At 33.8% G+C, this 22,802-nt stretch overlaps 5 protein-coding genes across 11 annotated transcripts in view; 2 read left to right on the top strand and 3 right to left on the bottom strand.

The window, feature by feature from the left end:
• LOC105152987 (uncharacterized) overlaps positions 1 to 9,915 on the bottom strand; it is a 29,651-nt gene extending 19,736 nt beyond the window's left edge. For 2 of the 4 annotated variants that reach the window (XR_015546340.1, XR_015546339.1), the window contains exons 1-17: positions 9,714 to 9,915; positions 9,179 to 9,303; positions 8,561 to 8,821; positions 8,237 to 8,429; positions 7,960 to 8,149; positions 7,638 to 7,884; positions 7,442 to 7,556; positions 7,153 to 7,242; positions 6,818 to 7,032; positions 6,519 to 6,741; positions 5,550 to 5,714; positions 5,120 to 5,478; positions 4,895 to 5,049; positions 4,543 to 4,821; positions 4,208 to 4,461; positions 4,006 to 4,135; positions 3,528 to 3,912 (exon numbers count right to left, since the gene is read on the bottom strand). Coding sequence is in view for 1 of the 4 variants with exons in the window: in XM_011067577.2 (XP_011065879.1) it covers positions 3,806 to 3,912; positions 4,006 to 4,135; positions 4,208 to 4,461; positions 4,543 to 4,821; positions 4,895 to 5,049; positions 5,120 to 5,478; positions 5,550 to 5,714; positions 6,519 to 6,741; positions 6,818 to 7,032; positions 7,153 to 7,242; positions 7,442 to 7,556; positions 7,638 to 7,884; positions 7,960 to 8,149; positions 8,237 to 8,429; positions 8,561 to 8,821; positions 9,179 to 9,303; positions 9,714 to 9,743 (3,138 nt within the window). In the remaining 3 variants the exon portion in view is untranslated. Of the gene's footprint in view, positions 1 to 420; positions 3,913 to 4,005; positions 4,136 to 4,207; positions 4,462 to 4,542; positions 4,822 to 4,894; positions 5,050 to 5,119; positions 5,479 to 5,549; positions 5,715 to 6,518; positions 6,742 to 6,817; positions 7,033 to 7,152; positions 7,243 to 7,441; positions 7,557 to 7,637; positions 7,885 to 7,959; positions 8,150 to 8,236; positions 8,430 to 8,560; positions 8,822 to 9,178; positions 9,304 to 9,713 lie in introns of those variants that run through there. The other 2 variants (XR_015546338.1, XM_011067577.2) reach the window with 2 other exon arrangements.
• An 858-nt stretch (positions 9,916 to 10,773) lies between these two features.
• LOC105152986 (protein MMS22-like) lies at positions 10,774 to 16,255 on the top strand. Of its 3 annotated transcripts, none has more exons than XM_087410219.1 (21): positions 10,774 to 10,908; positions 11,143 to 11,357; positions 11,465 to 11,602; positions 11,683 to 11,836; positions 11,901 to 12,080; positions 12,157 to 12,279; positions 12,342 to 12,545; positions 12,611 to 12,858; positions 12,939 to 13,039; positions 13,095 to 13,264; positions 13,334 to 13,492; positions 13,568 to 13,811; positions 13,967 to 14,195; positions 14,265 to 14,361; positions 14,435 to 14,629; positions 14,702 to 14,875; positions 14,951 to 15,313; positions 15,385 to 15,587; positions 15,674 to 15,862; positions 15,946 to 15,986; positions 16,063 to 16,255. In XM_087410219.1, the coding sequence occupies exons 1-21, from the start codon at positions 10,840 to 10,842 to the stop codon at positions 16,128 to 16,130; spliced, it is 3,564 nt and encodes a 1,187-aa protein (XP_087266345.1). In that variant the 5' UTR covers positions 10,774 to 10,839; the 3' UTR covers positions 16,131 to 16,255. The 3 variants fall into 3 exon arrangements, with proteins under 3 accessions (XP_087266345.1, XP_087266347.1, XP_087266346.1); XM_087410221.1 differs by having other exon boundaries at positions 16,080 to 16,119; XM_087410220.1 differs by having other exon boundaries at positions 15,946 to 16,119.
• Positions 15,240 to 18,887, bottom strand: Hmg-2 (High mobility group protein 2). The gene is made up of 8 exons (XM_087410231.1): positions 18,517 to 18,887; positions 18,239 to 18,447; positions 17,575 to 17,740; positions 17,385 to 17,499; positions 17,147 to 17,308; positions 16,999 to 17,080; positions 16,700 to 16,915; positions 15,240 to 16,619 (listed from the first exon to the last, which is right to left on the bottom strand). The coding sequence occupies exons 2-8, from the start codon at positions 18,327 to 18,329 to the stop codon at positions 16,483 to 16,485; spliced, it is 969 nt and encodes a 322-aa protein (XP_087266357.1). The 5' UTR covers positions 18,330 to 18,447; positions 18,517 to 18,887; the 3' UTR covers positions 15,240 to 16,482.
• A 56-nt stretch (positions 18,888 to 18,943) lies between these two features.
• LOC105152984 (oligosaccharyltransferase complex subunit OSTC) lies at positions 18,944 to 20,271 on the top strand. The gene is made up of 4 exons (XM_011067574.2): positions 18,944 to 19,235; positions 19,564 to 19,637; positions 19,710 to 19,927; positions 20,013 to 20,271. Exons 1-4 carry the CDS (start codon positions 19,097 to 19,099, stop codon positions 20,029 to 20,031), a joined length of 450 nt encoding a protein of 149 aa, XP_011065876.1. The 5' UTR covers positions 18,944 to 19,096; the 3' UTR covers positions 20,032 to 20,271.
• LOC105152989 (calcium and integrin-binding protein 1) lies at positions 19,989 to 22,401 on the bottom strand. 2 transcript variants are annotated; one of them, XM_011067582.2, is made up of 6 exons: positions 21,961 to 22,401; positions 21,695 to 21,858; positions 21,586 to 21,620; positions 21,196 to 21,443; positions 20,920 to 21,118; positions 19,989 to 20,834 (listed from the first exon to the last, which is right to left on the bottom strand). In XM_011067582.2, exons 2-6 carry the CDS (start codon positions 21,743 to 21,745, stop codon positions 20,813 to 20,815), a joined length of 555 nt encoding a protein of 184 aa, XP_011065884.1. In that variant the 5' UTR covers positions 21,746 to 21,858; positions 21,961 to 22,401; the 3' UTR covers positions 19,989 to 20,812. The 2 variants fall into 2 exon arrangements, with proteins under 2 accessions (XP_011065884.1, XP_011065883.1); XM_011067581.2 differs by having other exon boundaries at positions 21,695 to 22,401.
• Between the last annotated feature and the right edge of the window lie 401 nt (positions 22,402 to 22,802).

Here is a 22,802-nt window from a genome sequence, read left to right as displayed (position 1 = left end):
TCTTCATATTAAAAAACAAATAATAGTTTTTATATTGTTTTAAAGCGCTCTCATCATTTTGTTTTATCCAATTTTAATATATTAATTGTCTTTATTTAAAAATGACACCTAATAAAAATTAACATGTTATTTCTCACTTTTAACGTCACGATTCAATATGGCCGTGGTAACTATTCAGGAGTCTTAAATAAACTTATTGAATTTTTAACGAAATTTTATTGATATAAATTAAAGATTCGATATTTTGAAAATAAAATGAGTATAATACTGAGAATGGCTCTGTAAGTAATAATTTTCTTTCCACGTACGCTTTAAATTTCTAGATTGATTGAAGACTTTGAAGAATTGTGAGCGAAAGGAGTATGAGAAGTAAATTCATTTCAGGGACAAAGTCTTTCAATACAATACTGAGCAACAATGTGTGAAAATAAAACGTAATGACGTATATTGATTACAAATGTTCGTGATACAGATACATATTGGTGTAACCCCTTAAAATGTAATGGTATTACGAGGGCGGTATGACAAGTCAGTGATTTTCTTAAACTTTCTTTTTACTAAAATTCGACTTATTTTTCAACGTAGTCTCCTTTTAAAAAGTTAATGACTTATTAAACTGCCCACGTATATTCTGTGAAATTGTATGAGAGAAAGGGGTATAGAAAAAATAATTTTCTCGATTATTATATGTACATATTACAGTGATGTGGAGTTTCACGCGTCTGATAATAACACACGACGTATCCAATTTTTCTTCTCGTATTTCTGTTTTTATAAAACAGTCACAAATACAAAATCATGTACAAATCGGAGATCGTGATTTCTCAGTACCAACGATTTCATTAACCACGTAATTATCACGCGCAAGCAATGATTCAAATTTATATATACAGTAAAACTACGACGTCTTCTTATCGATGAATTACACGATTTTCTATATAATATCGATCACATTTAGCATTTAAGATCGTCAGTATGTATATACCGTCGCTTAAAGATCATATTTACAATTTATTAAATGCAAAAATTGTAGGGAATTTTAAGTACAAAAATAATGAGACAATTACTGCGATGAATATTCTCTTTGATACTGATTGATGTTACGCAGGATACTTCTATTTTCTTGAAAATTATGGCGTTTGACGATTACAAATTAAGTGATTTTGTTATATGTATTTTATTATATGTATTTTTTAAATATCGATTATACATCTCATACTAATAAATAAAATTAAAATCTTAAATTAATCTCGCAATACAAAGATTATTTATGTTACTGAAGAGAGCTCAAAAATCAGCCGAAACATGTAAGCGCGTTATTATAATAAAGAATTTTGTGTTATATCTGTATATTAATTGCGCAACGATTACCGACTCCTATTGCCCTGTCATCTCCAAATTTCTTTTTAACATTCAAATGCCATGATTTTCAAGAAAATGTAGTCACGATGTACGTAGATTACTGCGACGATCAAAATGTTAACGGAGAGCATAAAAAGCATGTGAAACATTTAAAAATAAAATGTAAAAATAAAACAATATAATCCGATTCAATTCCTCGATCGGCCGTTATATATTTTACATTTACAAACTATACTTTCTCAATCGACATACAATTACAGTCAGGCAGTTTACGCTCTTTACTACAAATCTTTAAGAAAATAGCTAAATATTCGATTCTCTTCCTCGTCGCACCGCTCTGTTGTACAGAGTAGTCGAGAGGGGGTTAATTCGGTTCCCTTCGATATATTTACAGCGCTAAGACATTGATAATTAAACATTCATACTTTCGGTATTTTTCCTTTATACATCAATCTTACGGTTTTTATGATAAATCAAATCGTCAAATTTCCGCGAACGTTCGACCTGAACTTCGATTCCCGAGTTAAAAACGTGGGAAAAAAGTATATAAAATAATCCGAAGGAAAATCGTTTCATATAAACGTAGATAAAATACGAGTGGCGTTAACGCAGAGAATATGCATTAAAATTTTAAGTTAAGACTACTACTGAGAATGGAAGACGTCCGGCTAACTAATGCAAAACGATCTAGTTCAGTAAATGCAATCAATTGAGCATTGTCTACATTATATTTTTTATCAATATTTGCACCGATATCTAATTCCCTATCATAACAAACGAATTGCGCCTTTCTTTATTGCTACATTTCTCAACACTCAACTATAAAACTGATGATACGCCACTGTTTCATTGTTAGATCTATAATTGCAATCGAGACTTATTTAACGCAACTATTATTATTTGTATTCGCAATTTTTTATTATTATTATTCTTTGTGGTCCATATTTGAGACTCGCGATTGTGAGAAAATTTTATTATTACTCGTTTTATTATTAACCAACGCGATTAAAAAAATTATGCAAACATATCGCTCGAAATATAAGAAATGTATATGTATATATATATGTGCGTTAATTATTATATTAGATATTGTAAATTACAAGAGATGAAAACTGCACAAATGCGTACAGCAAAGCTAGATCTCGTTCTCAACTATGTATAAGAGAGATACATATCTATATGCAAGATTTAAGAGAGAAAAATAGATATCATGTATCTTGATATTTTGCTAGAGTTAAAAGTAAATTAACTTCAATACGTGGGATAATGTTCTAGAGGAATATAATTCAGTGCTAATGGCAAAATTTTGTAATTACTCTCTCTAATGAAAAAGATACGCCTTACGGTAATATTTCATTGTCAGATAAATCCATCTTTGAATACATTAGTTACATAGGATGCCTTCCAACAAGAGACATACATGACATGGTGCATCATATCCTTGTTATTCGTCAATGTTAAACAATGAGATGATGTGTTACACTTGCTTGTTGGAAGACACCCATAAATAATTGAGAATTATTGACAGCGCATTAAGCACATATGAATGAAAAATGCCATATTCGATCAAGGCGGTTCTTCGTACTTAATGATATTTATGAATTTATACAAAATCCAGTCCAAGCAAACTGTGCGCCGATTATTCATCGATCTTGAAACATAGTCTTAAATCAAAGTTAAAGTAGTAATATCACAAATTAAATTGACAAGCAAAAAAATTATATTATTAAAATTAAATAAAATTAATATTATTAATGCAATTCAGTATCTTAGAAAGTTGTTAATAATCGATGCTAATAAGCAGCTTAAAAACACTATATATAAATAATTTATTGCGAAAAATACTACTTCAGCCGGGATTCAAACCCGGATTTCGTGCGGGCGTCATCTCAATTTAGCGCATTAATCATTCTACCGATCGTTAATCATACAACATAATACGATCGATATCAGATGATATACGCACATAAATATCATCATACATTCTTTCTAATTGACAGATTTTAAAATGAAATTATAACACTGGATTTTTATAAGACAATATTATACCTCGTGAATGCCTAATTACACAAACAGAAAGTTGACTTTGAATACTCTGTACAGTTCGATCATTTTCTAAGTATACCTAAGTTTATCGACTATTATTAAGTAACTGATTAACTTACATTGTTTACGTACATCCATATCCCTCTTGGCAGTCGATTAGCTGCTCTATCGAGTTTCTCGATAGCACAGACACCAGTATTGTCATGATTGACGCGGCACCATGGAAGATCCGCCTATATGGCAACCTCACCCGTCACGTCAGAGTTAATTATACTAGAACGGAAAAGAGCCAGCAGCTCATCAAGATCAGTCTAGCGGCATCAATGTAGCCGCGTCTCGAGCCGACATTCATTCTCGCTCGGAACATTTGGCGGTTCGAGCGTGTCGACACTCGTTGTCAGTAAAACTCCGAGTCGGAGCTGTGTTGCGAGTCCACGCCGTTCAGGTATACCTCCAACGTGTGCTGAATAGCCGGCGAGTATTGCGTGGTTTCCCCGTTTTGACCTGATAGGAATAGCGCGATCTTATATATTATATATGCATACATGAATATATATATTTTTTACAATATGTATAATGGATAAAATGAAATATTACCCTGCGCGGAAAGGATAGTCGCTAAACACTTGGCCACTGCCGGATTTGGAGCACAGGCTAATGCGGGCGTGAGCCCATCAGCATCGACAGCTATAACACTTGCGCCCAATTGCAATAATCGTCGCGTAATCTGAACAAAATACATATTTCTCAGAAAATGTCAGCTGTTACATTTCTGGTATCATCAACACTTTTTGCTTACCGTCACGAGACCATTTCTCGCCGCCAGATGCAACGGCGTTCTTTGCTGCTTGTTGATCATGTTAATGACAGAAACGCGCTGCAATTGTGACGTGTTCTTATCGGAATCAGAGTTACCAGAGTTACCGAGTGATTCAATCCAGTTTAGAAGCAACGACGCTGCGGCGGAATGACGTCTCTGGCACGCTAAGTGCAGTGCCGTATTCTTATTGGAGTCAATAGCGCGCACGTCGGCTTTCCATTCGAGCAATAATTCTACAGGATGCATCTTATTAATATGAGATTATCTCGAAAATAATATAAAAGTATAATTTCATTATAGAGCGATTAAATTACCGATAGCGTTACACTGTCCATTGACAGCCGCACAAAGAAGTGGCGTCCGTCCGAAATAATCGGTCGTCTCAAGACCGGCTAATTCCGGCCCGACGGAATTCAGAATTAATCGCGCGCACTCAACGGATCCTGCGCTTGCCGCGATATGCAATGGTAATAAACCACACGATGAATCTCTTGGAGCAGCAACCGCTTGGCCGCCAAATTTGTTGATCAGCAAGTCTAGACAATGCGCAGATCCCTGATATACAGCGCAATGTACGGCAGAAAATGGATTACCTGTAAATAATTAAAAAGTTAGCTTGAAATATTACATTGGATAATCGTCTTCAAAGGATGAGAAGCTACATGCCTTCCAAGGAATCGAACACGTTATGATTCAAAAGATATTCCACACAATTCGAATTGCCATTATAACAAGCCCAGTGGAGCACCGTGCAGCCTTGATCATCCTTCAAAGCCGCTGCAGTTGGATCGGCTTTAACGAGTGCAGCTAAAGCGTACAATCTACAAACAAACGGGATGTAAAGCAATTCTAGATCACAGCGAAAAATTTTGTATAAACCTAATTTCTTACCTGCCACAAGCCGATGCTAAATGTAACGGAGTTTTACCATTCACATCTTGCACAGCTACTTGAGCGCCATGCTTCAATAAAAGTTTCACTAGCTGATTATCGCGTTCGTTGATCACAGCGCGAAATAATGGCGTGTGCTTATTGACATCCGGCAAATTGCAGTCGGCCTTGTATGTTAACAATAGCATCGCACACTCCGGAAAGTTGTTCGCTACCGCCAGCGTCAAAGCAGTGCGTTGTTTGGAGTCGTAACAATTTACCACGTTGGGATCATCCATGTTCTGCAGAAGAAGAGCCAGGCAATCCGCATGACCTGTGGCAGCGGCACAATGCACAGGTGTGCGTTTCGTAACAGAATCCTGGAAACACAATATTAGTGTTACGCGTGTGAATGTACGTTTACCAAACGAAGAATCCAGGTTCTTCTCACCTGCACTGCCACGGAAGCGCCAAATCGCAACAGAAGTATGATGCACTGTTTGTGCCCCTTGTAGGCAGCCAAGTCTAACGGCGTCTTTCCGCTATCTTCTTTGATATTCGTATTAGGGAACAAGGGCAAAAGCAGCTGCAAGATCTCATCGTGACCGTGATATGCCTGTTAACCCTTACAGGGACAGTGGGACAAATATGTCCCACCTTTTTCTCCTTAATCTTTTTAATGTTTTTTTTATACTTAACTATTAATATGCACATACCTATTGATATAATTTATACTTATAATATTGATATAATTTATATTTATAATAGAAATTTAAATTAAGAAAAAACTATCATTTTTAATGATATTTTAATTAATTAAATAATATGCTTTCAGACAAAAAAATTAAAACGAAAAAACGCATTTTTTTTTAATTAATTGAGGTACACATAAACTAATAAAGTTATAAGGTTATAAATTTAAATGAAAGATATATCACAAATTAATACACTTTAATTTGTAATATATTAGGTGTTGGAATTAATTCGTAGCGTTTTTTAATGAAAGAATGTTATTTATTTCACATGAGCATTAAAAAATACATTAATGAAAGTACTTCCCATCACTTGTAAAACGCTACGAATTAATTCCAACACCTAATATAATTTGATAATTTTCCACGTACTCCTTTTTTACTAAAAAATCTTGAATAAATTTATAAAAATACTAATTGTTTTCTCTTAGAAAAAAACAATTCATTGTGTATAAGTAATGAAAAATTATATAAAAATTATATTTTTATAATAAAAATTTTTATAAAGTGAAAAAATGAATAAAAAAATGCAAAATTCAACATAGCGAATAAATTCGTCAAATATTTTTCAATTTTTTGATACGTCATATTAAATTCTAAAATTTCATTTTAGATTAAGGTTAATATGAATTTTGATTTAAATTTATGTATCTTTTGCGTTTACGTACCGCGAGATGTATCGGAGTGAGTGCCGGCAGGGATGGTTCTTGACCGGTCGAAGAATTGAGTGAAGTGGTCAAATTTGAAGGCGACGATGACGCATTCAGAAGCGCTTCTAGTGCCGCTTTGTTGCCACCAGCCACCGCGTAATGGATCGCAGTAAAACCGCGTTTGTCACGTAAACGCGGATCTGCTCGATGCTGCAGCAAGTATTGTACGCACTTGAAAGATCTGCATGAAATTAAAATAAATCATATAGACAAATAAATTTGAGAAATTGACTCGCTAGGGAGGAAACAATACTGACTGAGCATTAGAATTCGATGCTGCTGCAGCCAGGTGTAACGGCGTTGCGCCATTCACGTCTTGAGCGTTCGAATCGCTACCGAATCCAACCAGAGTGAAGACGCAAGGGTAGTGTCCTTGACATGCAGCATGATGAAGAGCCAATCGATTGTCGTTGTCGACAAGACGAAAATTGGCACCACTAGACAACAGCAAATCCAAGCAGTCTACCGAACCCTGTTTAAAATAAGCCCAATATATTCTTTCTCTTGTCACATCGATTTATGCTATTAAATTCAAGAAATATTAATACTATATTAAATATACTATAATAAAAGATTAAAAGTGATGCGCTACCTTAAATGCTGCCAAATGTAAAGCTGTCCTGCCACCGATATCTCGCGCGTCAATTCGCCTGCTATCGAGTTGCAATAATTTTCTACAGACCTACGGTACAATAAAACCAAATCAAAGACATTCATAATATAAATCAAATGTAGGCTGCTTTTTTTTAAGAGATATGATATAAGTTTCATTGTATCTTTATTATCGAATGCAAAGAAATATAGAACGATGTTTTGCATCAACTGTGTCTCCCAAAAGGAAAGTAGCTGTAATACAGATACCGAAAAAATATATGGCTTACTTCTATATGTCCCGCTAGGCAACTCAGATGCAAAGGTGTACGTTGCTGTGCATTGCGTGTAGCTGGAGATGCAGCGCTTTCCAATAGAGATGTCGTCAAACACTCGAAGCCAAACCTGTAATTTGAAGTTATAATTATATTGTTATTGTTATAATTTTGTTCAAATCACAAAGTCTTATGTCCACAGGTGATTTACCAGGCGGCAATATGCAATGCTGTATTTCCATTTTTATCTCTCGCGTCTGGAAAAGCTCCTGCATCTAGCAATGTTTTGGATCTCGTAAATCTTCCGTGGATCGCAGTCATGTGCAAAGGTGTACGACCGTCTTCCGACTGAACGTTGACCTTTAGCCCATTGTAGATCAGCATCTTGAAACAGTGAACACCATGTACACTGGCAGCAGCAACGTGTAACGCTGTCTGCCCTCGATAATTTACGGCCTCTGTTGTGAACAACAAATATAACGTTTATTTAAATGTCACGAATCGAGATGTTCAGAATCCTAATAATGGCCCACCTAAATTAACGCGATTAGCTATAAGTTCCTTAATCACGAGCGGACATCCGTTTAAACATGCGATATGTAACGGTGTATTTCCGTACACGTTCTTGGCCTCGATATCACCTCCAGCTTTGATTAAAATGTGTACACATTCTACATTACCAGAAGCAGCTGCTGCATGTAACGGAGTATATAAATCTCGATCCTAAACATAGAAAAACGTACAATATTTACTACATCTAGGATAAAAAAATTTTAAAACAAGTTAGTTAATTTTATAACAAATTAGTACTTTAACATCCACTTCAACGCCTTTGGCTATTAGCGCTTTCACAATTTCATTGTGGCTTTTGTACGCCGCAAAATGCAAAGCCCTTCGGTCTTTCTTGTCGGAGGCATTTATCGCGCAACCAAATTGCATTAAATATTCGCACATTTCAAGATGTCCGTTATACACCGCATGATGAAGACATGTTTTCCCGCCTCTGCAGAAATTACAAATTTAACAATAATCTATATGTATGTATTTAATACTTGTCAATAATTTATTATAAATCTATAATTTTCAATTGTGAGATAATTATTGTACAATAATGACACAATCAAAAGTATGCACCTGTCTGAGACATTGATATTTAACAAATGTGGCATTAAAAGTTCTATGCATTGCACAGCGTTATTTGCAGCTGCTACATGAAGAGGCGTCTGCCAACTACGATCTCGAGCATTTACGTCCGCTTTGTATCTCAACAAAACGTCAACTACGTTGTAATTTCCCGAACAGCAGGCTCGGTGCAAAGGAGTCAACCACTTTTTATCTTTGCTGTTGACTGCTGCACCGTTTAACAAGAGAAGTTCTACAATAGCAGTGTCTCCTCTGAAACATAAATGCCATTTTAATTACATAATAATTAAAATAACTTCTAGTCCGCGCTCGTTTTTTCTACCAATGTATGTTAACTTGGTTTAACTTATTTTTTTATATTCTTTTAATTCTAAGAATTGGAAACAGATAAAAAGAAAACTACTTAATCTATATTCAAATGGACCTTTTCTAATAATATAAATAAATTGTAATCTTGATTCGACTTATTCTTCATTTTTTTTTCTAGTTTTAAAATTAGGAAAAGATGAAGATTAAGTTGAAAAGATTAAAGTTAATATATATTGATAGAAATGGATTTTTTGCGGACATTATTAAACTTTCAGCATTTTCTTTAATTAAGATATTAACCTATATGCTGCCGCATGTAAAAGGGAACGCTGCTCCTTGTCTTGCCAATTAACATCCTCTTTTTGCGACAGCAACGTACGAACTACTTCCACATTTCCATGAAATATAGCTTGTAACAAAGAAGGCTGTAAAAATAAACAATTACAAGTTCATTTTTCTTTATCTCATCTAGATTAAAGAATAGAAATTTTTGAAATATCAAACAATGCAGATATAATCTAAACTTCACTAAAAACACTTGTAAATTATAAAAAACATAATAATACGTTGTACATAATCAAAATACGAGCAAAATCCATTAGCCTTCGTACATCCTCCAAAACAAAGGAACTTGATTTTAAAAAATTCTCAAGAATATACATACAATAGATAACGTGTATTAAGGCTTCACAGGAACAAGGATAGAATCTATAGAAGCGTATGAGAAACATCCACATCAGACTAAAATACAAATCTGACATGGAAGAGCTAACCTATGCTTCCTAAATAGAACCTGCTAGCTTAGGAGAGGCCGCAACGAGAGGATGCAACGTACCTCCTCATGGAGATCTTTAAAAGTATTCATGTTAACCAGTGTGGTCCAAGGATTCTCCGTGTCTATGTTGTCGTTCTTCCTTATAGAAGCATCGTCATCCGATCGCAAGCGGATGAGTCATCAGGTCTACAGGCACGAGATCTTCTCAGCTGTCGTCGTCGTCGTCGTCGCCGACTGGACGAGCGATCAGGTCAAATTCGAGCGCGCGTGTCACGCGTCTGGTACACGTCTCGTTGACGGGTAGATCGCTTCAACAACGAGCGATGCAGCGTTGGGTTCGTCGCGTCCTACCTTTGTGTATATTCACGCGCACGTGGCCGCTTCGTCCGACGCGCTCCTCGCTTTTGCCGCCATCTTCGACGTTGTGCGCGAGCTTGTAAACAACGGCGTTGAATGCGGCCTCTGGAAATCGTGCGGCTGCGGCGAAGAAAGGGAAGTTCCTCTCGACCTTTCGAAGAGAAGTGACGAGAAGCGAAAAGATGGAGAGATATAGGGAAACCGAAATACAAAAGAATTGCGTGAAAGAATAGACGAGAGAAAAACGTGAGAAAAAAGTGGAGCACACATGATTGCGATATTTCATTGCGTTTACCTGAAACTAATTGATTTGTATTTTTCATAAATATAATAGTTTAATTTCAGGGAAAATAATTATAATATATATATACTTAGATGTGATAATTTAACTCGAAAAAATAAAACGGATAAATTACGTTTCAGTTGTACATAGTGATATTTTATCGCAGATTTCCGTCAGTCGAATTCAATCGTCTTCTGTCCCACAATTGATTCCGCGGTTCACCAGTGATTCACGTGATCAGCGCCACTGAAGATGCCGCCAAAACGCATAAAGTCGTCTGCTAGTCCAGGCGTGGACACGTTCTCTCTCTCCCAATATCTGGAGTTTTCATCAGGATCTTGAAATGTAATTTTTACGTGGTGGGAATACATATTTTCATCATAATTTTTGTCTAAACAATCTAACGACGGATGCGAACCGGGATGTGTTTTATTTCGGCTTGTATATTTTGTCATCCCAAATTTAGTCTGCCAAGTTTTTTTATGCCTACTATCAGTTTTTTTGCCTTATCAATTTATGATCAGATCATAACTGAGGTGATCGCGAATGCTAGTTGAGAGAGAGAAAGAGAGAGAGAGAGCAATTTTTCGCGACACGAATCTTACAACTATTATTGTAAATACAGAGAAGTATACAAAAAATTTATACTTATAATGGCTACATTTAGCAGAAGTTTTGCAAGTTAACTATTGGAAGTTTTCTTCGCATTGATTGGATTATACTTTTAGATACTCAGCAATTATAAAACGATTGCAAAACTTGTGTTCTGCTGAACGCAGCCAATATATTGTTGTAATATCACTTCAATTTTATAATGTACTGATAAATGATTTAGCACAAATATTACAGATGGATCTTGATGCTACTTTCGACTGCAGTGGCAAAGTGAATGTCAACGACTGGCAGCTAAGCAGGACCGGGCTGTTTTATCGCAGAGAGGTGGACAATACGCTTTTTTCACAAACCAACTATTCCTTTTCACACGTGGAAGTCAATCTTTTTGGCTGCGTCATGCCTGGAGCAATTGCCATAATGGATCTTAAACATCTTATTAATTGCATGGAGTAAGAATATTTCTTGAGAATAAAATCTTCAGTATGATGTTTTGAAGACTACTGAATAAATATGATTTTACACCATCTATAATTTTACATTTATTTTTCTATTGCAGGATGCAATTGAAAATACTAAACAGACACGAGAGGCCAGTTACGATATCTGGATCATGCAATAATGATAATGTAAATTACTTTTCTCTAAGAAGGATGATTTGCGAATTTATTGTATATTTCCGTATGTACATGAACAGGTAAATGCAATGCTTTTTTATCTCTATAATATTTTAATTTTACAATAATTGATTCGTCTTATATTCGTCTGACATTGTAGCATAAAATGGGATCTTAATGCGTTAGAAATAGTAATGCCTGAAATTGGTAAAGACGTGGATAGTCTATTTGATTGCCTTAAACATTTTCTCAGCACTTTACATAGCATCCCAGATTCGACTCTGCATTATGCTGCTTCTAATATAGGGAATAAGGTAATTAAAAAAATTGATTGTCTTTTTGGCCGAGCAAAAACGCTTATTATTATTTCTGTTTCAGTGTAACCAGCCAGAGTTTCATTTGTACCACATGCATATAGAGTTAAGGTGGTTCTTTGTAACATTAATGCATTCGAGAACTACATGGTTCCAATATCACACACAGCTGGAGGAGTTTGAAACTACTGCTGAAATGGTCATCAATGATCTCTTATATTCTACCTTGAAAATATTTGAAAGGGTGAAAATGATTAAAATATCTGACTTGTTTGTGTAATAATATAAACGTGATATTTTATATTTCCGTTTTTGTTTAGTTAGCCTTAAACTGGACTGTTGACCTTACGCAGAAAACGCCATACTGTTGCACGTGCACGCGAGAATTATGGCTCATGTTTCAAATACTTGTCGACAGTTTAGGAGAAAGGAAAAAAACTAAGGTATTAATAATAATAACCAAGGTAGTAATAATTTCGTAGATATACTTATAATCAAATTTTAGATGTTTTGGGATGTTGTAAATAGTTGTATCGATAGAGTACTAACTAAGAATCAGTCCCAAGTGATCTTCTGGCACAGAAGCGTGGACTCCTCTCTGCCAGATTGTAAAAATCCAGAATTGTTTTGCATTTGGATAATATATCATCTGTCTCTGTTGTATGGATATAGTAATGATGGCGTATACCTGCAATTTAATTCTTCAAGGGTAATTATGATACAAATTAAATTAAACTTCATAGATCGTATAACGGATATATTTTTTATTTATAGATTAAATCTAATTGTGAACAAGTTGAAAAGATTCTAAAAGCATACGTATGTAAAGGTGGAAAAGATGGCGAAAGAGATGAGCTTGATGTGGAGCTTAAGATCATAATACCGTTATTACTCGATCTTATTATTAATTGGTGGCAACCGCGAGTACCAATTATATCTTTTCTTTGGGACTGTTTCCACAAAAGATTAGATCAACCGTTTCTACTACAAACTTCTGGGCCTTGGGCCCTGTCTCTTGAAAAGTATGTCCAAGTAGTTTATATACAAAGATTGTAGTTATATTCAAAAATAAATAAATAAAGTTTGAATATTTTTTTTTTAGGAAGACAGCTACGGATATTTTGAAACAGATTAATGACAGAATTTATGGCAAGTTTGAACATTCCAAGGAATCCAGTTATGGCATTTTCTTACATTTGATAGGTGGGTAGATGAAAAATTTTGAGTGTTGAGTGTATCATGAAAGTTAATCTTTTAGGTACCTTTTTGAAAAAATACGGTACATCAGACTTAAAATACTGGAATCAAATTAAGGGTCGTGTATATACGAAATTTTCGAAAAATAAAGTCGCAGAATTCTCGGAGAGTGGTCTCTACAATTTCATATCTTTATTTATTACATTAGCTATTACCGCAGATACAAACGTTGTGAGTTAAAAAATATATACGATTGCTAAATTTTTCATTAACGATGTCTATTAATATACGTTTTTACAGTGTATAACAATGTTAGATCTCCTGCCATCTACATCTGAATTGAATAACGATTATAATAAAAAATGCAATCTAATTTGGAAAGGAAAATTAGCGTGTCTTTTGCTGTTCAATGAAAGAAAATTATCTCTTGGTTCCATAGCTAGACATTTTACAGAAACAGTATGCTCCATTTCTCATGTAAATTATACAAATGTAAATCATGTACATTTTATAAATTCTGATTTTTTTTTACAGATTAACTTGATAAGTTGTCGCAAGGATGAAACATCTCGTTCCATGATGATCAATTTTGTGGATGTATTGAACACGATTTTGGCTGGCAATGAGAAAATAGATCTAGGAGAGTTTAATTTTATCGGTGGTTGGATCGATCGTTATCTTTTGGAGTGTCAAAAGAACAGAATTGGATCTTTATTGGAGATGATCGCGAATGTTTTCGAAAAATGTATCATCTTACAAGTTTCATGTAACAATTCGGGTTGGTATGTTTTTGTCTTTATTTCAAATATATTTTTAAATTAAGATCCTTCGTTCTTGTAAAAACTTATTCAAATGTATTAATATTATGATTTCGTATGATAAATTCAAGTTTATATGACGAAAATATAAACACCCACTAAAATATGCTTATAGATGGTGCCAGAAAAATGTTAGACGCACTGTGGTGTTTCGTTGCATCCAGAGTTCGCCAACTCGTCTTCGATCCCGTACTTACTGGTGACAATTATAAAATTATTTCCAAACTAGCTGTCATATTCACCTTAGAGGCAGTTAGAGAACCAGCTACTGCTAAGAAGTATAAACATTCAGCTATATCTTTATTTCAGCACTTTGCAGCATCAATATTTGTCAAAGATATAAGGTAAAAATGTTTTATCTGAAAATCAATATCTATTGAAAATAGTATAATAATAAATTATCTTGTCTTTAGAATTACTCTGTATTATTTAATATCTATTCTCGAGAATGAAGAAGCTGTTCAAAACTTGAAAAAGGAAATTCCGAATTTTGATACTATTCTTATCCAAGTTTGTACCAATTTGTTTTGTCATTACACGATGCAAAGCGATTAGAAGAGAATTAATAAAATATATGTTTCAGGCTTGGATAAAATGTTCCATTGTTGGTTACAATGTAAGCAAGGAAGATATAAGGATTCTGCAAAATTACATTATCAATCTTAATGAGATTAAAGAAATATTTGTGTCGGATTATGATGTGTACGAATTTAAGAACAATGATGAACCTATTTTGACATTCATAATATCGTTCATGAAGAAACTAAATACTTTAAAGGTATTAATTTTATGAATCCAGCATGTTTTGTTCAATCCAAAAACAAATTAATACAACTGAAAAATTTTACAGTCTGAGCAAGAAAAGCATCAGTACAACGCGAAATGTAAAACGTATTTCAAAAATTTAGAGAAGTGGATCATGATACCTATAACTGAGGAAACAAAAGATTCGGAACTTACATTTTGGATTTATAGATGTCTTGGTACACTGATTCTCTGCATTTCTCCAATGCTATATACTAAAGTAAATATTCTAAAATATGCGTAACTTAATCGCTGCTGAAATTTTTATATTCTAAAAGAAATGTTACCTTCACAGAATCAACCAAACGATATGTTAAGAACACTCATCAATAAAATTATATTGGTACCAGAGAATTCTACGCAGTCGTATATAAAGCAATTGGGAAAGAAGATATTCTCAATGATAATGCTCGGATTGGAGAAATTAAATGTCAAAAGTGATATATTATTACAAGCAATGATCCGAGATATCTTCGATCAATACTTGCCGATTCTGATAGTTGAAGTCAACAGCGGTTGTAGTTTTAAGGTGTCTGATACGTTGCTGAAATGCTTTAAGGATGTAAAGAACGAATTTCTACGTATGATTTTCGAAATGTTGATGTCAAACTTTTATAATATATCATCCGACAACGCCTTACACAAACACTCCAACTTGGTATGCAATCGTATAATTACTTGTTCAGTGTCACAGTGTGTCGCAAATATATTTATTATACATTCACACAGATAACTTGGCTTATAAAAACATTGCTTAAAGAAGGAAGAAAGTATCCCAAATATATTACGGAACATATTATCCAAATTTGTTCTCCGAGCATCTTTGGGTGTTACATGAAGGTTCATGATCATCATCCACACAAACTACACACAATTGATTTTATCAATGATATAATAAAAAATCCTTATTACGAGGAAGATAAATTCATCAGGTGAACAAATATCGATATATATTATATCTAAAATTTAAAAAAAGTATATATAATATATAATTTATAATCAATCCTTGGCTTTTCAGGGAAAAATTCCAAACTGCTATTTCTGCTGCAGTGCAAAAATATTTGATGACAAATACGCAATTTACATTTGAGTTCATACGATCTATTTTGTCGATAAAAAAAAGTATTATAATCAATATATTTCCGCAAATTGAAGCTATTATACTTTATGCTGAACAATATAATCGACCCAATGCAGCATCCTTGAGGTAAGAATAATCATAAATCTTTAAATTATAAATAATTTTTATGTTTATATAACACGATGTTAGATTAAAACTTATAATTTCAGATTCATGTCGAATCAACTGAAAAAGCATATGCTGAACATGGGTAATAATTCGTGACAGGATAAAAATATATTAATAATTTAATAAGCGCTAAGTATTCTAAATAATATTGAATTTAGATTCTTTAAACTTTCAGACTAATCATTGGGTATTAATTAAAAAGAATTTGATCTCAATGCACATGTAACTATTTCAATATACATAAATGCATAAATTAAATTAAATTCATATCAAGTTAAGATACATAAGTTGATGAAATCATCATTATATTTATAACTCAATTTTGATTAAAATAAGTATATAAAGTGTAAATTATTGTCTCATATACTAAAAATACCACAAATAATTAAATACAATACACACATAAACTCACTCATAAATAACTGGCAATCATCGATCTTATTGTAAGATATAACATGGGATTTTTTTACAAACCGCTAAAAACAACACACCTAAACTTTTCCTCGCTACTTTCGATGTGAATGCCTCGAACGATGATGTTTCAACGACGCACTGGTTGTATTGCCCGGAGGCGATCGTCATCCAACTAATTCGAGACGAGACACAGCACTACGTACGGCGTTACGTAGATTTTGTTCAGCGTTGCTGCTTAATAGAGACTCCAGTCTCTCAAAATAACTGTCGATATTTTGTAACGTAGCACCGTCATGTGTGCCTATAAAAAATTAAATACTTATACAAATAAAATGTCGAGCTGACACGTGATTAGTGATAGAATTTTTTATAGAAACTCGCCTGGAAGCGGTATAGTGGCGAAGCAGCCTGCTAATTGAGAACGAAGAGAATCCAAATGACGCTGCAGAGCTTGATTAGTCGTTCGTTGTTGATTAGTTTCGGACTCCAAGCGATTCACCGCTGCGTGCAGACTGTCCACGTGTCGCTGAAGAACCGCATTCTGAGCTTCGTAGTCAGATGTAGCTTTTCGCAATTGTCTTAATTCAGCCTCACAAGCTACGCAAATATTTTAATTATTTTAAAATTTGTCTATTTTATTGTATTTTACCGATTAATTGTAATTCCAGTAACTTATTTACCTTTGTTATGATCTAGAAATTCTTCTGTAAAAATAGGGATGTCAAAGCCTGTAAAGTCATTGTCCTTATCCTGCTGAACGTCCTAAATAAGAAGTTTCCATTAACGTTATGACTAGTCACAATCTTAAATATAGTAATATCATCGTACATTCTGTTCAGTGTTTATATCTGTGCCGTTTCTTTCCTTCTTATTTTCATTTTGTCTCTCCGATTGTTTTTCATTAAACAACCTGTATGCTTCTGTTTGCTTATAATCACTAAACTCGCGATTGTAGCGCTCTTTGTCTTGTTCAGCTGCATCCAAATAACGCTGAAAGTATTTAGCATTAATATTAGAGAAATTAATATTAGAGAGACAAATGAGATACAGTAAGAAAGCAACAAACCTGCTTCTGATCAATTGGCAATTTACTCCATTCTGCAGCCAGAAGCTTCGTGATTTCTGTGAACGTTAAACTTGGATTCTGATTTCGAACTTTCTCTCTCCGATCGTTTAAAAACCTGTACACACGTTGTATTTCGTTATAGACAGAATATTTTAACTTATATTAAAGTATTTGTATGTTCGATTATTACAGAAAGTAACCACTCAGAGGCTGTCTTGGCGCAGTGGCGTCTCTCGGGACTTTTTTACGTTTCTTCGTTCTATTTGGCGTATTACCAGTGGCGGTGGCACTTCTCTTTACACCATTATCGCATACTGAATCTGGTGCTTTCTCTTCTGTACTTACTGGAGATTTGACTAACGAAACAGAAAGGATCAGCAATTAATTTATCAATTAATATCTGTATTATTTTAATGTAAAATGTTTTGTTTAATGCACAGAAAGATTAGATTAGTGATTCAATGAATTATGTATGAATTATAAATTTTTTGCTATAAGTTGTTCTCTCGGTTAAATTATGTTAATCAAAGTCATACTAATGTCTGTTTCTATAGTAGATTAATTTTAATCTCAGTTCAATTTAATCTTCATCTTTTTCTAACTTTTAAAATTTGCCCATTTGTACCAATATAGTTTAATTTTAATCAGTTTAACTAACTCTTCACCTTTTTCTAATTCTTAGAACTAGAAAAAGCTGAAGATAAGTTGAACTGAGATTAAATTTGATCTACATTGGTAAGAAACAGACATTAAAACTAGAAAAAATTAAGATTAAGTTGAATCAAGAGAAATGAAATTTACTCTTCATTGGTGAAAGTAATCATAAACATCATAAATGTGATAAATGAACTTACCAGCGTGTTCCTCTATTTCACCATTATAAGCAGGCTGCTCCATCGTACCATTGCTCTCAGGTACATCATTCATTGGAGTAATCTCACTCATTTTCACGATATGTTCCTCCTGTGCTGGTCAACATAAAATTACCTGGCGATTTCAGACTATATATCCATCATACATTCGCAGCAGGGATCTCTCTCTGCGGGGATCATACTTTTACACTCTGTAATAGTATAAAATTATTTAGACATATGTAAAATAAATACTATTATTCAATACGATACATACTTACCAGTATCTGAAGAATTGAGCAATACATCAAACAAACAAACTGTTAAGGAATTGCTTTGCATTAAGTCATGAAAAATTTGCTTGTCACTCTGCCCGCTGCAAGGTTACTTCGTGGGAACTAATCAGAATTAATGGAAACTTAATTACCGTCGCTGCTTGCGACGAGATTTTACGTGGCGCGCTATCACGCTTGTTTGTTCGTTCGAGTCTTTTTTTCTTCCCTTTCAGATATCGTCCTCGACTATCCTCGGTCGACCGCAAGAACTCGAGAGTCAATCGCTCCAAATCGCTCGGCGTCGAAAGGCGTCCAGTGATAAACCGTTTCCGGGACTTCCAGGAGTTCCGGGTAGAACGCCACGCCACGCGTCTAGATATTCGTGCACTGTGCCCGCGCTCCACGCTAGTTCGCTGGTTGAGCCGTGTGGCATCTGGCATGGTGGTGAAAGGAGGTGAAGGGGACGCTGTTTCAGAGTTGCCGGGTTGTCTCAGGCTATCTGAAGTCTGGAGCTGTCAAGTGGATGTTTCTGGGCGAAATCCTTTATTTTTTCATCTCGTAGCAGCTTAGACTCGGTCGCGGCAGAATGGAGTGCATTTACCGGTTACCGTTCTTAATCTTGGAAGTGCCTAACTTAAAATTAAAGAGACCGTCCTGGTTCGTGAAACCTAGTGCTATGATAGTCTTCTCCTTCATACTGCTGTCGTACTTCTTGGTGACAGGAGGTTAGCCGTCAATTCTCTCGACTTATTTATTATTATTGCGTTATAAAATGTATAATTTATACACAATAATATTAAATTATTTTATACAATATTATTTTATAATACAATTTTATTTTATGTATTTATTGTTAATATGTTATAAAGTATTTATATATTATATAATATATAATTTACCTAGCAATACTATGTTGTTTTATATAATTTAATATGTTCTCTCTCCGTTTCCATTATTATTTTATATAATTAAATATAATACATTATAATGCTTCTAATATTGTTTATCATTTATGTTTATTTTAGTTCAGTTTTACATGATTTTATCTTATAGGAATTATATACGATGTAATTGTTGAGCCACCCAGCGTAGGATCTACGACAGATGAGCATGGTCACACGAGACCCGTAAGATTATTGTTGAGAAAACTTTCATTCTCCAGTAATTAGCTTCTTTAATGTAAATCAGTATTCTTATAGGTAGCATTTATGCCTTATCGTGTAAATGGACAGTATATCATGGAAGGTTTAGCCTCCAGTTTCTTGTTCACGATGGGAGGATTGGGTTTCATCATATTAGATCAAACGCATGGTCCGTCAACACCAAAACTTAATAGAGTTCTCTTGATCTGTGTTGGATTCCTTAGCATACTTGTGTCATTTACTGCATGTTGGATATTCATGAAGATGAAACTTCCGTAAGATATATTTATGACTTTTGAGATAATCTCCGTGTGTGCTATATTAGTAGACAAATAATGATATTTATTTTTTTATTTTTAGTGGATATCTACAGTCCTAAGTTATAAGCGATTGTGAATTGGGATGTTATGGAATCATCATTTTTATATCATATTGTGTGAGATATCGTTACAATATACAGGATATTGTAACAGATTGATGATTTTTGTAATAAAGTATAATATAAACAAAACTGGATAGCTTTAGTATCATTTGTAACATAGAATAAGAGATGTTATATATCATTTTTACATATATATTATAAATAAAATTATACAAATGTATAACAATCGAAACAAAATTTTTAAATAATATATTTCAATATGAGTATCGTATTTTTAAATGCTTATTACAAATATAATTCTGAAAGTTCATAATGAAGATGAATTTTCTGTCTTCTGACTGAATAATAGATACAAGTTGATATAATGACTTTAAGTCAAATTTGTGCATTCATTCAACTTCATTACATAAGATATAGCTTTCAAAAATGCTTAATAACTGATCTCAAAAGAGGAGACTTTTTTTTTCATTAAATTGGAGCGTCATACATCAATAATACCACTGTATGTTTGGCAGTTTTAAATGGCATATTATATGATATTTTTAAATTGAGGAATCTAAACATTTCATTTTTACATCTGTTCCTTCTATTACAACTTCAAATAAAAAAGCTCGGTCGAAAATAAAAAAGATCATCTGACTTAGATCAAATTATAGACCCTTGGCACATTCTGCAGTAGCGTCGATCGTATTTTTTTCTCTTCTGAATTAGGCCCAAGTCTTATAATTAAATTTCAATTATAATATTCAGTCTTTCATTGGCATATTCGTTAATACGTTTATAAACGAATGCGAAAACTCCTGCAAAAAAAATTTTTATATTATTAACGAAATAAGAAAAATTATAAGTATGATTTTATAAGTATGATCTTGTGAAGCATCTTACTTAGAAAAGTCACTGCTCTTCTCTATAATGTGTTCAAATTCAGCAAAACTGAGCGCACCATCGTCATCTAAATCAGCTTCATCAAGGATATACTGAAGAAGCTGCTGCATATCACTGTCATTTAATCTTTGGGGTGCAGTTAATCTGTCGACTACTTGACGTAAATCTCCCACACCGAGCATATCATCGCCATCAAAATCTTCATAAATAAAACTTCGTTATTAAATTGAAGATATGATTTCAACGTGGACAATTAATTGGCATCTGTACGCTTACCAAATATTCTAAATGCATGCTCAGCTTTCACAGCTTTCGGAGCAGCATCGCTAAACACAGACATCATGTCCAGGAAATCTTCAAAGGTGCAATCACCATCCTGACTGGAGCTAAAGACTTTGCAGATCCTGTCGCCGAAAGGATTCACTCTCAACTCAGGATACTGCAAGATCTTGGACATTGGCAGCTTTGCATTTTTGTTGTGTCCAACTTTTTCTGGAGCAAGCGCCTTGAATTTCTGATGTGCGCTGTTAAGAAAGCAAATATTTTGCGCTGTTAAGAAAGCAAATATTTTGCATATAATAATTAACACAATCTTTAATATAATAAATCTTAATAAAATATGTATATACTTAAATAAATGGAAATGTCAACACTGATAATACTCACTATAAGACTTCCTTCTTGGTGAAATATGTTAAATCCTATCAAGAAAAACATATTATTAAAAAATATCAGAGCTAAAAATAAGCAAAAGCAAGAAAAAAAACAGCCTTACCTGATAATCTTGCAGCTCTTCTTCCGTAAACTGACTTTTTCCTGCACCCATCCTTGTAGAACAACCATACAATGTGTCAACAAATATTTTGCAATAGCTTCAATTATCCTTACGAAGAAACTCGGCCATCATTAATCCAATTAATCCACGTTATGCACTGTTCACTAATTTGTGAAATATGTTCCACATTACTCTTATTACAACTGTTTTAAAGCTTACAGGTGACTTTGCTCACCAGTTAGAAAATTTTATTCTTCTGAACTGACCTGATTAATTACTTCGTAATTATTGAGTAAATAGATCGTTATATTGTCGAATGAATGTATCGCTTTTGCCCATATGTAATTCTGCTTTTAAAGGGCGCTATTTATTGATCAGAAGGTGCAAAAGGTGCAGAAGGTGCAAATTCATCGAGCTTTAGCTCCGTTTATTTGCACTCTTTGCCTTTGGAATGAGACACAAATATACATTGGATCTTTAGCAGAAAAAAGAAGCAGGAAGGAAGTGGAAAAGATGCGAAGAGACACATCGGCGAAGCGGTAAGGCGGAAATTGGCGGAACTTCTGAACCCTAAACGTTTCTCAACGAAGGTGACGAGAAACTTGAACCAACTGAAGTTTTCACCAATTCTTAGACAAAAGACAAACAATGGTGACGGAAAAAATCGGAAAGATTTTCAAAGATGTCTACTACGATCAGTTCAAGTGGTAAGTTACGATGAATTACATTTTTTCTTTGAGAGATTGCAGAGTAGACTTGATGGTACCTAGCAATCCTAACCTCTACTCGTGTTAGATTATTTCATTAATTATTTCTCGCAGAAATAATTATTATTCTTTTTATTATTATTAGGTTTGTAGCTGAACTCTAGTATACATTTGTTGAATTTGTGACCATTTCTACCAATTTAACTTTAATCTCAGTTGAACTTATCTTTGTCTTTTTCTAGTTTTAAGAATTAAAGAAAGATAATAAATAAAATTAAGATTAAATTTAATAATGTATATTAGTATAAATGGATATATTAGGATCCAATTCCATCAGATTAATTAGATTAACTTTAATTAACTTTAATCTTGATTTAACTTACTCTTTATCTTTTTTTAAT

The sequence above is a fragment of the Acromyrmex echinatior genome, chromosome 10 (assembly GCF_024713525.1).
Source record: "Acromyrmex echinatior isolate Ae372 chromosome 10, ASM2471352v2, whole genome shotgun sequence".
Taxonomy (NCBI): Eukaryota; Metazoa; Arthropoda; class Insecta; order Hymenoptera; family Formicidae; genus Acromyrmex; species Acromyrmex echinatior.
This window is presented reverse-complemented; position numbering and strand designations above follow the sequence as displayed.

Bases quoted from the DNA above. Each gene is read 5' to 3' on its own strand.
- LOC105152986 (XM_087410219.1), top strand. From the start codon at position 10,840: ATGCTAGTTGAGAGAGAGAAAGAGAGAGAGAGAGCAATTTTTCGCGAC. The intron at 14,362-14,434 runs GTTTGTACCAAT...TATATGTTTCAG, and splicing joins TTGATACTATTCTTATCCAA to GCTTGGATAAAATGTTCCAT. The intron at 15,987-16,062 runs GTAATAATTCGT...TATTGAATTTAG, and splicing joins AAAGCATATGCTGAACATGG to ATTCTTTAAACTTTCAGACT.
- Hmg-2 (XM_087410231.1), bottom strand. From the start codon at position 18,329: ATGAGTGAGATTACTCCAATGAATGATGTACCTGAGAGCAATGGTACG. The intron at 17,741-18,238 runs GTAAGTTCATTT...CTGTTTCGTTAG, and splicing joins TGAAATAGAGGAACACGCTG to TCAAATCTCCAGTAAGTACA. The intron at 17,500-17,574 runs GTAATAATCGAA...ACGTGTGTACAG, and splicing joins CCTCTGAGTGGTTACTTTCT to GTTTTTAAACGATCGGAGAG.
- LOC105152984 (XM_011067574.2), top strand. From the start codon at position 19,097: ATGGAGTGCATTTACCGGTTACCGTTCTTAATCTTGGAAGTGCCTAAC. The intron at 19,236-19,563 runs GTTAGCCGTCAA...TTTATCTTATAG, and splicing joins GTACTTCTTGGTGACAGGAG to GAATTATATACGATGTAATT. The intron at 19,638-19,709 runs GTAAGATTATTG...GTATTCTTATAG, and splicing joins AGCATGGTCACACGAGACCC to GTAGCATTTATGCCTTATCG.
- LOC105152989 (XM_011067581.2), bottom strand. From the start codon at position 21,745: ATGGGTGCAGGAAAAAGTCAGTTTACGGAAGAAGAGCTGCAAGATTAT. The intron at 21,621-21,694 runs GTAAGGCTGTTT...TTTTCTTGATAG, and splicing joins AAGAGCTGCAAGATTATCAG to GATTTAACATATTTCACCAA. The intron at 21,444-21,585 runs GTGAGTATTATC...CTTTCTTAACAG, and splicing joins ACCAAGAAGGAAGTCTTATA to CGCACATCAGAAATTCAAGG.